The 13,135-nt window shown below is 53.6% G+C and overlaps 5 protein-coding genes across 5 annotated transcripts; 3 read left to right on the top strand and 2 right to left on the bottom strand.

The window, feature by feature from the left end:
- Positions 1 to 251: 251 nt before the first annotated feature.
- PG997_004484 (vacuolar protein sorting-associated protein 26-domain-containing protein) lies at positions 252 to 1,551 on the bottom strand (the record flags this gene model as incomplete). Its single annotated transcript, XM_066808799.1, has 4 exons — positions 252 to 524; positions 594 to 837; positions 903 to 1,104; positions 1,335 to 1,551. 4 exons carry the CDS (start codon positions 1,549 to 1,551, stop codon positions 252 to 254), a joined length of 936 nt encoding a protein of 311 aa, XP_066672417.1.
- An 837-nt stretch (positions 1,552 to 2,388) lies between these two features.
- On the top strand, positions 2,389 to 3,677 carry PG997_004483 (60S ribosomal protein uL6). The gene is made up of 5 exons (XM_066808798.1): positions 2,389 to 2,557; positions 2,694 to 2,767; positions 2,938 to 2,985; positions 3,042 to 3,475; positions 3,530 to 3,677. Exons 2-5 carry the CDS (start codon positions 2,722 to 2,724, stop codon positions 3,581 to 3,583), a joined length of 582 nt encoding a protein of 193 aa, XP_066672416.1. The 5' UTR covers positions 2,389 to 2,557; positions 2,694 to 2,721; the 3' UTR covers positions 3,584 to 3,677.
- Positions 3,678 to 4,967: 1,290 nt separating this feature from the next.
- Positions 4,968 to 6,080, bottom strand: PG997_004482 (uncharacterized protein; the record flags this gene model as incomplete). The annotated part of the gene is made up of 1 exon (XM_066808797.1): positions 4,968 to 6,080. One exon carries the CDS (start codon positions 6,078 to 6,080, stop codon positions 4,968 to 4,970), a length of 1,113 nt encoding a protein of 370 aa, XP_066672415.1.
- A 2,777-nt stretch (positions 6,081 to 8,857) lies between these two features.
- PG997_004481 (V-type proton ATPase subunit H) lies at positions 8,858 to 10,455 on the top strand (the record flags this gene model as incomplete). Its single annotated transcript, XM_066808796.1, has 3 exons — positions 8,858 to 9,152; positions 9,264 to 9,795; positions 9,846 to 10,455. The coding sequence occupies 3 exons, from the start codon at positions 8,858 to 8,860 to the stop codon at positions 10,453 to 10,455; spliced, it is 1,437 nt and encodes a 478-aa protein (XP_066672414.1).
- Positions 10,456 to 11,087: 632 nt separating this feature from the next.
- PG997_004480 (methylmalonate-semialdehyde dehydrogenase) lies at positions 11,088 to 12,884 on the top strand (the record flags this gene model as incomplete). The annotated part of the gene is made up of 3 exons (XM_066808795.1): positions 11,088 to 11,751; positions 11,814 to 12,241; positions 12,285 to 12,884. 3 exons carry the CDS (start codon positions 11,088 to 11,090, stop codon positions 12,882 to 12,884), a joined length of 1,692 nt encoding a protein of 563 aa, XP_066672413.1.
- Positions 12,885 to 13,135: the final 251 nt, after the last annotated feature.

Genomic DNA, 13,135 nt, shown 5'->3' with positions numbered 1-13,135 from the left:
TGCTGATTAATGATATCTTTCGGTGGTCTCACATGGTATTTGGTCTCTTAGCTTTCAGAACCAACAGGGAAAAAGTAAGGGCGACTGAGGGGCCTATGGTGCATAATGATTTGGATATTGTCCGCATTTTATTACAAGAGTGCCTCTAAAGACCTATAAACGCCATGCCACCCATGCTCAAGAATTTCGCCAGCAACTAACTGCCTTAAGTACAAAAAGGGGGTAGGTAACCCACCACCAACACCCCAGCTCTATCCTTCAACGGGCATAGGCATAGGCCGTGCGGGATCAGGCACAGCAGTGATTTGTGATTGTCCCTGTACGACATCAGGTGCTTGCCGGTATAGGATGATTTCAGATTGCTTGAAGTATCGTCTGGCATCCTCATCAATCAGCACCAGACTAAGGTAGTATCGTGTAGAGAACTTCTTGTTAACGTCTCGGAATGTCGGCGTCAAGTCGAATCCGCCGAGGAAGAGGCGAATAGGGATAGTCTCTCCTCTAGATGGAGAACCGTCCATGATCTGTAGGCCGCGTCTGTCAGTATGGCACCTTTTACATGAACACTCCCTAGGAGGATAAAGGGGGCTTACCTCGAAGCGGACGAGTGTCTCGCTCTCGTTGTATTGGTTCGGGGCGGCGCCCGTGGTCTCGCGCCGGATGATGCTCAGTTCCATGTGTTTGATCTTCAATCGGACCAGCAGGAAATAGATGCGGCCAACGATGACATCCTTCAGATGGTACTTGCTCTTGGAGTATTCGAATTCGATGTGGAGGCAGTCCTCGATTCCGACGTCCATCTTGATGCTGCTATTGATCTCGGGGGGGATTCGATAGCTGTAGACCCAGATGTCCTTTTCGCGAATGACGTCGGCCATGCGGCGGGAGACGGTGACGCGGACGAGTAGCGCAGCTTCACGTTGATGCCGTTGTAGGACTCGTACTGCTTCTCCACGTTCTTAAAGTTGAAGTCGAACGTCTGCGGGTGCTGCAGCTCGCCGGGCGCCGCGAGCTCCTGGTTGAGGGAGAGGAATTCGTAGTGGTTGCCGCGGTCGAAGAACATCTCTGAGGGCCGTCTTAGTTTCTTCTTCACCGTGTCGATGCCTGTACAGAAAAGGGACAAAGATAAAGTCAAGGGCAAACTGAGGGGGAAGGGAGGTTGGTGGGTTGGTAGGCTATCGTGACAGTTCGCGCAGGGTGCGCCCGCCGAGAGGATAATGAACGAACGAACGAACGAACGAACGGGGAGGGATGTGTGTATGGTAGGTGTCATTGCTTGCTTGTGCTGCTGTTGTTGTTGTTGCTGTTGCTGCTGCTGCTGCTTGTCGACGTACCTATCGTGCCAATAAACTGCACCTTGATGCCTGTGTGCTCTAACCTCTTGCCGTCCTTGGGCCGTATCGTCACGGCGCCCTTGACGCTCTCGCCGTCCATGTACAGCGGCGCCTTCTCCCGTCGGTTCTTGTCGAGCTTGACGTCGACCATGGAGCGCTCGTCGGCATCTTCGAGGACCACGTCGATGTCGACGGGGGTGGCAAAGAAGTACGACATGGCTGCGAGGTTCAACTGGATAAATGGGCGGTGGTATCGGTATAGATATAGAAGTTGCGATGTTCGGCCGTCCGGGCTCTTGTCGCGACGCAACCAGGTAGCTTCAAGAGAGTGCCCGTGCCTGTGCCTGGGGGAGAGGTGGAGCTCGGCGGGAACTCTTGCTGCAATCGTCACTAGAGTACGTACGTATGGAAGTACCTAAGCCAGGCTGACTGACTGGAAGGACGTACTGGTAGGCGGCTACTCATCGGCAGGCCGCAGTTCAACACGCCGACCGATGCATGTGGAGATGTCGGTGCTCGTTAGAAGGCCAATCAGCTTGCTGGATGGTATACATACAGGTCGAAGTCAGCAACAACAAATCAACGATTGATCCAAAGACATGGAGACATGGAGACATGGTCCTTTTACTCAGACAGCGACGCGTTTCTTCGGGGACGCAGAACTGTCGCCAAATATATAAGCATTTCCGAAGATCCTACCTATTCAGCCTCCTAAGCCTCGCGCAGCTATTCCAGCACATGCATGCTTCATGGCCGAAGGGACGACAGACTCAATTACCAACATGTATGCATCAAGAATACCTAGACAAGATCACCACGTAATATGTAATATGTTAGCGATGGCGAATTACAATTGCCCATGCCCATGCCCATGTCCATGCCCACGACTGCGTACATAGGATAGGTCAGGTAGTCGTTTATCCAGTACTTGCATGTAACCGAAATGAGCCTTAGCACTGGTGACAGGGGATCAGATCTGGACCTCAAGTGCTTAGCCTGAGGGTTTCTGGTGGGGTAGCTGTGCCTCCAGCCACGCTTGTCAGCCACAGCTCGATCCGATAAGGTGCAAGTGTGCCCTAGTGTGCCTCGCCTTTCACAATTTTTTACGAGTAATTTTTGGTGCGGGCTAAGCACTCTCCCTCCGAAATTGATTGAATCTATCTCGACGTCTGGCTTGTGGCCCCGAAATTGGACTTCACATCACCGCATCTCAACTCCTTCAGGTATGCACATGTCCCCAGCCATTTCACTCCCGACCTGTCTTGCCGTCGTCGACACTCTCGAGATCCGGTTTTCTCGAGAATCGCTGCAATAGCCCTGGCATCAAATAACTAACCTCGGCCCTTTCTGAGCACACAGGTCGACATCCGCCAACCCCGACGACAAGATGCGTTACATTCACAGCGAAGAGACCCTGGAGGTGCCCGAGGGCGGTACGTGATTCTTTTCCTTGGAGGATTCCAATCTTTGGCAGTTTGCGCGCAGCATGGGCGGCATTGGAGGGGAAACAGTGGATTTTCGACATCCAAGAAGAAGAAAAATTAGCAACGAACGCGACAACCACCCGTCGATCATTGTGCTGACCAGGTTTCTTTGCGAATAGTCTCGGTCCAGATCAAGGCCCGTAATGTCACCGTTACCGGTCCCAAGGGTATGCAATATCCCGAAACCCTGCGTCGATGTGAGTTCGTCTAACGGAGGAAACAGGCAAGCTGTCCAAGGACCTGAGCCACTTGGCTGTCAACTTCTCCCACCCCAAGAAGAACGTTATCGGAATCGAGATCCACCACGGCGCCCGCAAGAACGTCGCCGCTCTCCGCACTGTCCGTACCCTCATCAACAACCTGATCACTGGTGTGACAAAGGGCTACAAGTACAAGATGCGTTACGTCTACGCCCATTTCCCCATCAACGTCAACATCGACAAGAACTCCGAGACCGACTGCCACGAGGTCGAGATCCGCAACTTCCTTGGCGAGAAGATCGTCCGTCGCGTCGTCATGCGCCACGGTGTCGATATCGAGCCCTCCAAGAACCAGAAGGATGAGTTGACGCTCACCGGTATCTCCCTGGAGGATGTCTCACAATCTGCTGCCGATATCCAACAGATCTGCCGTGTCCGCAACAAGGATATCCGTAAGGTAAGAGAAATAGACAATTGACCATCTAGGAAATTCTTACTGACATGATCCCAGTTCTTGGACGGTCTGTACGTGTCGGAGAAGGGTCACATCGAGGATGATGCTTAAAAAGGGCGGAAATGGATCGGACGTCATGGTTTCTTTGCTGCTTTTGGGTCTCATTAAGGAGTGACCGGGGTTCTACATTTGCATCACTTACGTGGCAAAATTAGCTACGAAAATGGAACGGATCCTTTACGAAGCACATTTCGATCTCCCCAAATGTGACACCAATGAGCCCCCTTGGCCCACGGAGCAGTCGACTCGACTCCAGATTGGATGCTCTGCATCTTGCGAGGACGCTTGCTAGCTGAGTTCGGTACAAGAAGGTTCGTCTATGTATTGATCTTCTCGAGTTATGGAGTCTAGTATGGGGGTGACGATGTTACGATTGTAGCTACTCGTGGATGACCGAGTTCACTGGTAATACACAAGTTAAACCAGCCATTCTTTGAAGAGGGCTCCATGTCTTGTCAAGAATGCTTTCTGTCTCGATGATGCATGCTCGTAGCTGCAACCTGATTAAGTTGAACCCCAGAACACTGGGTTCGCATGCAAGGTGTAGTAGATAAGTTGCAGAGCATAAGTCTGGGGAGCATCTGAGTGCATGACGATCGAACGTGATTATAGAAAGGGCATTACATTTCTATACCAAGTCTATCTTGACAGGGAGAAGTCTCAAAATATACAATAAAGCAAGATATTTCTGGGGCATCATATGTCCACGAGAAGAAGAAACAAACGTATATTCCTTTATCATTTCTCGGGGCATTCTCATTGCATCTCATTCAGTCCCAAACTTAGATAGTAATTCATTGGGTCGCATATCCTCATCCCGTCCATCCTTCGCGTTCCATTCGTCAACGAACAAAAAGCCCGGTGTTTTTTGTTTCCAATCTTCTTTTCCAGAAGAACATAACCTTACGTCTCATCTTATCTCATCTTATCTCGTCCCGTTCCGTTCCGTTCGTCTCCCTCGCGGAAAACAATTACTCGTGAAAAGGTGCCAGAAAATTCTTGCAAATGAGGAAAATTAAGAAGACCACCAAAAAGTCTTCTCTTCCTTTCGATACCAAAATTCCAGAACGCCGGGGGATCATGATCTGTGTCGCGTGATGTGGGAGCAGGGGATATTTGTAATCTAGTGTTGGTATGTGCTGATTCGGGGGAAGTGCTTATTATAGACAGATCGGTGATGTGTGTGTAGGGGTGTGTGTAGGGGTGTGTCAAAGAACAAATTTCCGTCCATATGAAGGTGAGAAAGTATGTTGTGTGTGTATGTGTCACAAGGTTCCGAGGGGGGTGCTACCAGGTTACGAGCGTCTCGTATGCCGCGACACACGAGAGTGCGATGCCCTGGTTCCCCTGGAGTGTCGAGACCTGCGCGTCCTGCGGTCAGAACTAGCGCTACCTGTTTCAAGCAGTCAGTTATCTGTTCTCATTCATGTCTCGGTCAATTGTGGAAGGTAAACTTACTAGGGCTGCTCGCAGTGTACGAGTCGGTATAGTACGAGCTGCTCCAGTTACTCCTGGGCGGCTTGTGCATCTTCTCCTCCTTCTTCTTGTCGCCCCGACGAAGGCCGAGAAGCAACATAGCAGCGCCGCCGGCAGTGGCGAGCCATCCTGCACCACTAGACTTCTCCTTCTCTCTCCGCGAGCTAACAGTCGCTGGGCGGCCACCACCACCGGCGCCGCCGAACCATGTCCGGTGAGCGGGTCGTCCGGCGGCGGCGGCACCACCGCCGTGGCGGGTATAGCGTTCCTCAATAACCTCGACCCTTTCGGTCTTCCTGTCCTTCTTCTTGCCGCCGAAGAGCGTATGCCACAGGCCGCGGACAATGCAGAAGAAACAGAGCAGCAGCAGCAGGATAAGACCGGCGATGGTGCCTATGACGATACCCGCAATGGCGCCTCCGCTCAGCGAACTGTTGGTGGTGGTGACAGCACCCTCGTCGCTCGTGGGTTCGGCGGTCTGGCTAGCCGCGGTACCCGTGGGATCATAGATGGTCGAGCCACTGGTGACGCGATAGGGCGCAGAGTACTGCGTTGTCATGACACCCACGGTCGTGCCCACGGTCGTGCCCGTGGTCCACAATCCACCGCCCGCGTTCGGCATGCACTGGCCACTATGCTGACAGTACTGCTGGTTGGTACAGCAGATGGGCCCGCAAGCGATCTGCCCTGTGCCCGGCTTGGGGATGCAATCGGCGCCACCGATACCGGCGCCGGCTCCCTCTGTGGCGCCGGGCGCATAGGTGCTGAATGTGCTAGTATATGTCTTGGTTTCGGTCCATGTTGTCGTGTGGAAATCGAACCCTCCCCCGTTTGCGGCGGTCGCGGCGCAGCCCGCTATACCGGCCGATGTGTAGCACTGCTGGCCTTGCGAGCAGCAGTATTGGTTGTCGGCACCACAGTAAGACGCGCAGGCGCGCTCCATGATGTATCCATAGCCCAAGTCTCGCAGCTCATCTTTGGGGTAGGGCGACGCGGCGGTCAGGCTGGAGGTGAGCAGCAGGGCCACCAGGGAGGAGGGAAGTGACGGCTGTTGCCGCCGTGAGAATCGCATTGTGACAGTGTGAGAGCTCCAGCAGGCTCCGAATGGGGCTTGCTTGCTGGAATGTTGGCGCCCACGATGGGGGTGAGCAGTGAGACAAATTGGCCTCCTCCTCACTCTGCGCGCTCTCGCTCTCTCCGTACGGGAGCGGCCAATCTGGACAGTCAATCCAAGTCGCAAATGCTGTGGGCTTTCACTGAATCGCGGTGTAACAATTGTAAAGACTGGGAATGAGACGAGAAGCGAGGCCGGATCGCCAGCAAGCTTCGACTCAGCTCAGGTGGTGTTAAAGTGGTTATTAGTGACAGGGTATGTATGAGATGACGGGACGGGAGACCTCGTGTAAGTAAGTATGGAGGTTAGGTAGGTATGCAAGACAAGACTTGCAAAAATGCAAGACAAGATAAGACAAGCAAGACAATCCGTAGGCAGAGTAGGATGGGATGGCAGGATGGATGAATGGGAAAGAGAAAGAAAAAAAGATACAATCAAGGGTCAGTCTGAATCAGGATACTACTAATGCACGACTTGCGTCTTTTTGGGCTTCGATTGGGGCTTTTCTTTTTCCCAACCTCTTCTCTTATGGCCGTCTGCCCAAAAAGTCGCGGGGTCGGGCAGTTCGCGACGCTGGATGGTGGTGTGTCATAGGCGCCTTTGGCCAGGTCCTGCGAGAGAAAAGCGAGGGGGCTGGTCACGGCTATGAGCAGGGGTGTTTCTCTATTCGACCCAGTACTGAAGTCAGTCAGTCAGTCAGTTTGTCAGTCTTGTTCAAGTTCTTGTTCACGTTCAATTTCAAGTTCGGATGATTCCAAGGAGCACTTGTCCTCTTTTTGCCGGCTTCAATTGTTCCAATCCAGGCAAGCTCTCGGTTAGGTACTCGGTGGCATGTAGACGCATCAAAGGACGAGACTGCGGTGGTAATGATGGCGAGGTGAGTTGGCATGCAGCACCCGCACCAGCGCTGCAGACAGGATCTGGGACTGTTCAACTTCTATGTAGGTGTGCTTGCACTTACAGCGACCGGGATGGTTGACTGGACGACAACTCATACCCAGATTCGGGCGCGCGACAGGGGTCTCTTTGGCAGCGCTCTGGCTGTAGCGCGCAGCCTGCTAACCGATCGGCTGCTAAGAAGTGCGACAGGTAGCTCGTATCTCCCAGCTGGGCCTCACCGTTCCCAGTTCCAATCATGCGCAATCATCCCTCGCGACTCCATCAAAGTAACTCGGGCTCCGTCATTGCAGATCAGACTATGGAAACCATCCATTATTCAGGAACCGCTGCCCTGCTATAGGGCATCAGTATACTCGACTCGTCAAAATTAAATCCGTCTCACGGAACGGAGCGGGCGTTTCAAGGTTTTGGTACCTTACGTCTCTAGCTTCAAAAGAAGTCCAACCTTCTTCTTTTGCAAACAGCCTGCTGTCGTGTATCTACTGTCGCGTATGATCAAACTGCCTCGGTGCGATGACGTTCAAGTCTGCAGCCGCAAGCTTTCCTGTCACGATATGTCGTGAATCAAAGAAACGGCTCCCTGGCAAACACAATTACGCTGTACGTAAGTAAGTATGCTTGATTGCATCAATTTCCAGTGCAAAAAACTGCACACTTCGATCAATATCCACACGTGCGATCGCCTATTCTTCGTGCAACGTTTCTGTCCGCCTACTTGCATCAATCGGTTGCCCGAACAAGAAGGTCCTAGATCCGGTGCATGTTTGTCATCTGTCACTTGCGAGATCGCAACGCCCCCAACGATGAACGGTTGCCGTACAACGGGAAGCTCAAAACGACTTGAGCAAACTCCTGTCAGTCCCTTCGTCCTTAGTATGCTATCGACCGCAGGGTGTGTATATTGGCCTTCCAGTACTTGGGGGGGTAGAATAGAATGACACCTCGTCTCATTGAAGGCTTTTGGGGGGTTGCACTGCATGCTGAACCCAAAATGCTCTAATATGGTTTTTGGTACAGATAGGTATGTGATGTGATGTCGCGCTCAGCCCATCCTGCAATCGAGACTGTCCAAACCAACTGGAAGCCAAGTTACCCTGGGCAAAGACACCACTAATCGGCACAACACGTGCAGATGGAGCTGTATGGGACTTTCTCATACCCAACACTAGCCACAAAGGCATATTCTCTTTGCTATATATAACCATGCATGGGTACGGGCCAAGGTTGTATGTAGGTAGGGCAGTATGTGCATCTTAAGCCAATGTACTGGTGTTCTTCTCGCTGCAGCACTACCAACCAATACTCAAGCCCAGGTTCTCTGACTTACGGCTGGCGATGTGGTCCAAGCATATCAGATACCATGTACTTATCTTGCCGATATACACGATGAACCAGACGAAATACCATTTACCGTACGGCTTAAGTCTGCAGCCACTCTGGCTGTGCATTTATTTGCATCCATACATGTACAGGGAAGCTATGGCTGCACCTGCACCAGAGTGATCAATTGATTGATTGATCTCAGATGCGCCCGCCCCACTAAAACGTCGGTGCTCCAAAAGGCCGCAAGGTCCAGTTGCTTGACGTACTTGCGTACTTGCGTACTTGCGTGCTGCTGGAGTCGGAACTTCAAGTCGTCGGAATAGCCACCATCGATACCACACCTCAAACATCAGACTGCACCACCCGCCTGACTCAGGCAGCCTTCATCCATCTTGCGCCATCGCAGTCAACCTCCCCTCTTTGCTGCCAACTTCAACTCCGCCACTTGAGAAGCTGCTCACTGAACACGCCTGAAATACGCTGCTCGATCGTGTGAGGCCATCACAGGCATCATGTCTCTGGATCCGCCCCCGTACCTCGGTTCGCTCCAGAACAACATCAGACAGCGCCCCATACCTTGGGAAGGCGCCGTCCGTGTTGGCACTGTCACCGACGCTCAGCTCGCCAAGATCCGAGCCGTAGATAAAGTCAGAAAGGAGCAGAGAAAGCAAGTGGTCGAAGCTGATCTGGATGGCTACCGCATACTGTTCGTCGGTGGCAATGGCGCACCCGGTGTCTTCGAGTCGGCAAGCAAGCGCTCCGAAGTGCTTCAGTACATCCTGGTGCTGCTGAGCGATTTGCTGGATGGTAAGACTCCCTCGTTCCTTCCCTCGTCTGTTGCATTGCCCTAGTCCCCCTCTCGTGCTCTGCAACTGCCAAGTCGGCATGCTGGTTTCCCATGCTAATCTACATGTACAGCTGTGCCTTCGCTGGCAAAGGCCTTGTTCAAGGACGCAGACCCCTACAAGCATTTCCTACCGCTCCTGGCGCACTCCAACAACCCCGAAGATCCTATTCCCTTACTGACCTCGACCGTTCTGGCCACCCTGATGGCGAGGTCGCAAGACGAATCTGCCGCAACCGAAAACGCCCTGCCTTTGATCTTGAGCTATCTTTGCGGCTTGGCCAAAAACTCAAACGACGCAGGACTACAAGACATTGCTGTTACCGAATACTCATCCTTGCTGTATGGACAGTCTTCTAGGCAGCTATTCTGGAAGCAGAAGAGCGAGACCGTCACCCCGCTTATCGAGATCCTCAGAAAAGCCGCAGGAATCGGGGCCGACACATCAGCCAGCCTGTGGAGCGGAAGCTCTACCACTCTCAGGGGCAGCAGTGGCTTTGAGGGCTCGTTGGGTGGCGGCGTTGGGCTCCAGCTCCTGTACCATGTCCTATTGGTTATGTGGCAGCTAAGCTTTGAGGCCGAGGATATCGGCGACGAGATGAACGAGTAAGTTGAAGCAGTATTCCCCGGTGGTGTCGGATACTAATATGTTGCAGTGAGTACGATATAATTCTTCTATATACCCAGCTACTGCGCCTTTCGCCAAAGGAGAAGACGACACGCCTGCTCGCCTCTACGCTTTACAACCTGCTCAGCCCCAACTCGAACTCGTTACTCCCGACAGCTGTGCTGGCGAGGCTCCCTGGGGTCCTGCAGAACGTGAGCGGGCGTCACTTGACAGACCCCGACTTGCAAGAGGATCTCGACAAGCTCAAGGAGATGCTGGAGGAATACACAAAGACCAAGACTACTCTTGACGAGTACGTTGCCGAAGTGCGGTCAGGCCATCTGCGATGGTCGCCTCCTCATCGAAACCAGACTTTCTGGACGGAGAACTCCCGCAAGATCCTCGACTTTGAGACTGGCGAGATCCCACGACAGCTTGCCGAGATCATGAAGAAACCTTGGGACAACGACAAGGGAGTGCTGGCTATTGCCTGCAACGATGTGGGCTGCCTCGTTAAAGAAGTGCCCGAAAGAAGATATCAGCTGGAGAAGCTGGGCCTCAAGACACGCGTCATGGAGTTGATGCAAGATCCTGATGAGAATGTGCGGTGGGAGAGTCTAAAGGCTCTTGGCGGCTGGCTGAAGTACAGCTTCGAATAGGATTGATTAGCTGAAGAGCCGGAGCCCGTGTATTAGGTAGTTTCCCTTTTGATCAAATTCGGCCCAGGACAGGCTCCGTTACAATAGCATCGTGTAGGCAGACAGACAGACAGACACTGAATGGATACGGCTATTACTGCCTTGATGTTACACCGAAGCTCGCGGTGTTTGCTATGAAGTGTAGCGTCGGGCGATGCTTCATCCAGCTACCGTGCCTGGCTTTCTTTTTGCACTTTTGTTTTGTTAGGTAATGAATACATCCATGTACCTAGTGGAAGCAAGACGGAACATTGAGCGACCAACAAGCGCTGCTATCCGCGGCTCCTAGTTTACCCCAGATCTCGGTTTACAGCGGAAGCGGACAAGTGAGGGAACTACCCCACCTCGACCTCCATCAAATCTGGGGCAAGAGGTTGGCACCGAAAGCGGCGCCTTGGCGAGATAGGAGAAGCCCCGGCTACTGTAGGCCTGGCAAGATCGGGTGTCGGTTATCCAATTGCAATTGTACATACATATAAGACAGATAGCCTTTCCCCCGGGCTGGCTATTGCTTTTTGGTGGTGGTCCCCTATCCAAATCCGACTTGGTGTTGCTTGCTAGGGATCCCCTTCTCCTCCTCTTCCCTCTTCACAATGCAGCGACTACCCGTCTCGAGAGGTATTAAAGTCAGCGCCGGCCGCACTGCATCCCGCATCCTCTTCTCCCCTTCTTCATCGATCCTGTCCGCGAGAATGGCGTCTCAAGACACAGCAGCGCGCCGGTTGGCCGCTACCGCGCAACACATCCGGCCCTACAGCGCCATGTCCTCCACTGCCACGAGCTTCCCCCAGACGCACGAGAAGATCGCCCAGCCCCAAGATACGCCCTGGTTCGTGGACAACGAGTTCAAGGCCTCGCAGGCGGACAAGTGGATCGACCTCTACGACCCGGCCACCAACAACCTCGTGACCCGCGTCCCGCAGTCGACCGACGCCGAGCTCCGGGCCGCCGTCGACAGCGCCCAGAAGGCCTTCCCGGCGTGGCGAAACACCAGCGTGCTGGCCCGCCAGCAGATCATGTTCAAGTTCGTCGGCTTGGTGCGCGAGAACTGGGACCGTCTGGCGGCCAGTATCACTCTGGAACAAGGCAAGACGTTCGCCGATGCCAAGGGCGATGTCTTGAGGGGGCTGCAGGTGGCCGAGGCTGCTTGCGGTGCCCCTGAGCTCCTCAAGGGCGAGGTGCTCGAGGTTGCCAAGGACATGGAGACAAGGTCTTACAGAGAGCCACTGGGAGTCACCGCCGCTATTTGCCCGTTCAGTAAGTCGATTCACCCGATATATAAATTCAATTTCAACTACATAGGTAGGAAGGACTAACAGGCTTGTGTCCCCCAGATTTCCCCGCTATGATCCCATTGTGGTGTATCCCCATCGCCACTGTGACTGGAAACACCCTGGTCCTTAAGCCCTCGGAGCGTGACCCAGGTGCTGCTATGATTCTCGCGGAGCTGGCCCAGAAGGCTGGCTTCCCATCTGGCGTGATCAACATCGTTCACGGCGCCCACCGCACTGTGGATTTCCTACTAGATGCCCCTGAAATCAAGGCAATCAGCTTCGTTGGTGGCAACAAAGCCGGAGAATACATCTTCTCCAGAGGCTCTGCCAACGGCAAGCGTGTTCAGGCCAATCTGGGTGCCAAGAACCACGCGGCAGTCCTGCCAGACTGTAACAAGAACCACTTCTTGAATGCGGTCACTGGTGCTGCTTTTGGTGCTGCAGGCCAGCGATGCATGGCTCTGAGCACATTGGTCATGGTCGGGGAAACAAAGGAGTGGCTGCCTGAGCTTGCAGAACGTGCCAAGGCCCTGCATGTCAACGGCGGCTTCGAGGAGGGGGGCTGACCTGGGCCCCGTGATCTCGCCCGAGAGCGAGCAGAGAATCAAGTCCCTCATCTCCAGCGCCGAAGAGGAGGGGGCAACGATCCTGCTCGACGGCCGGAACTTCAAGCCGGAGAAGTACCCTAACGGCAACTGGGTTGGCCCCACCATCATCACCAACGTTAAGCCTAACATGAAGTGCTACACGGAGGAGATCTTTGGCCCGGTCCTGGTCTGTCTGAACGTAGAGACTCTGAACGAGGCCATTGAGTTGATTAACAAGAACGAATACGGCAACGGCACTGCCATCTTCACCAAGTCGGGCTCGACCGCCGAGACATTCCGCAAGAACATCGAGGCTGGGCAGGTCGGTATCAACGTGCCGATCCCCGTGCCACTGCCCATGTTCTCCTTCACGGGCAACAAGAAGAGCATTGCGGGCGGCGGCGCGAACACGTTCTACGGCAGACCGGGCATCAACTTCTACACCCAACAAAAGACAGTCACGGCCATGTGGTCGAGCGCCGACGCAATCTCACAGAAGGCCGATGTGGCCATGCCCACGCATAGCTAGGCTATATATACAATGTAATAGGGGAAAATGTCGGGGGCGCTGAAGCGTACATCAGAATGACTCGGGACCTGGGGGCAGTTGCATCGCATCCAAAGGGGATAAGGTAGTCAGTGTCGTAATTTCTGTTGTAGTCGTTGCTAATAGAAATAAATACCTAACTTACATTAATGCATTGATGCTCCGAAGCCCGGTAGCGGGGTGGCGAACTCTTGCCGCGAAGGCCCTCCCAATTGAGTAAGCGTTTGGCAATC

This window comes from Apiospora hydei, assembly GCF_038363865.1.
Source record: "Apiospora hydei strain CBS 114990 chromosome Unknown utg000004l_segment0_segment0, whole genome shotgun sequence".
NCBI lineage: Eukaryota > Fungi > Ascomycota > Sordariomycetes > Amphisphaeriales > Apiosporaceae > Apiospora > Apiospora hydei.
The sequence above is the reverse complement of the archived record's forward strand: the minus strand, read 5'-3'. Positions and strand labels throughout refer to the sequence as shown.

Excerpts from the sequence above, each read along its gene's own strand:
- PG997_004483 (XM_066808798.1), top strand. The coding sequence starts at position 2,722 with ATGCGTTACATTCACAGCGAAGAGACCCTGGAGGTGCCCGAGGGCG. Across the intron at positions 2,768-2,937 it reads CCTGGAGGTGCCCGAGGGCG|TCTCGGTCCAGATCAAGGCC; the intron begins GTACGTGATTCT and ends CTTTGCGAATAG. Across the intron at positions 3,476-3,529 it reads GCAACAAGGATATCCGTAAG|TTCTTGGACGGTCTGTACGT; the intron begins GTAAGAGAAATA and ends ACATGATCCCAG.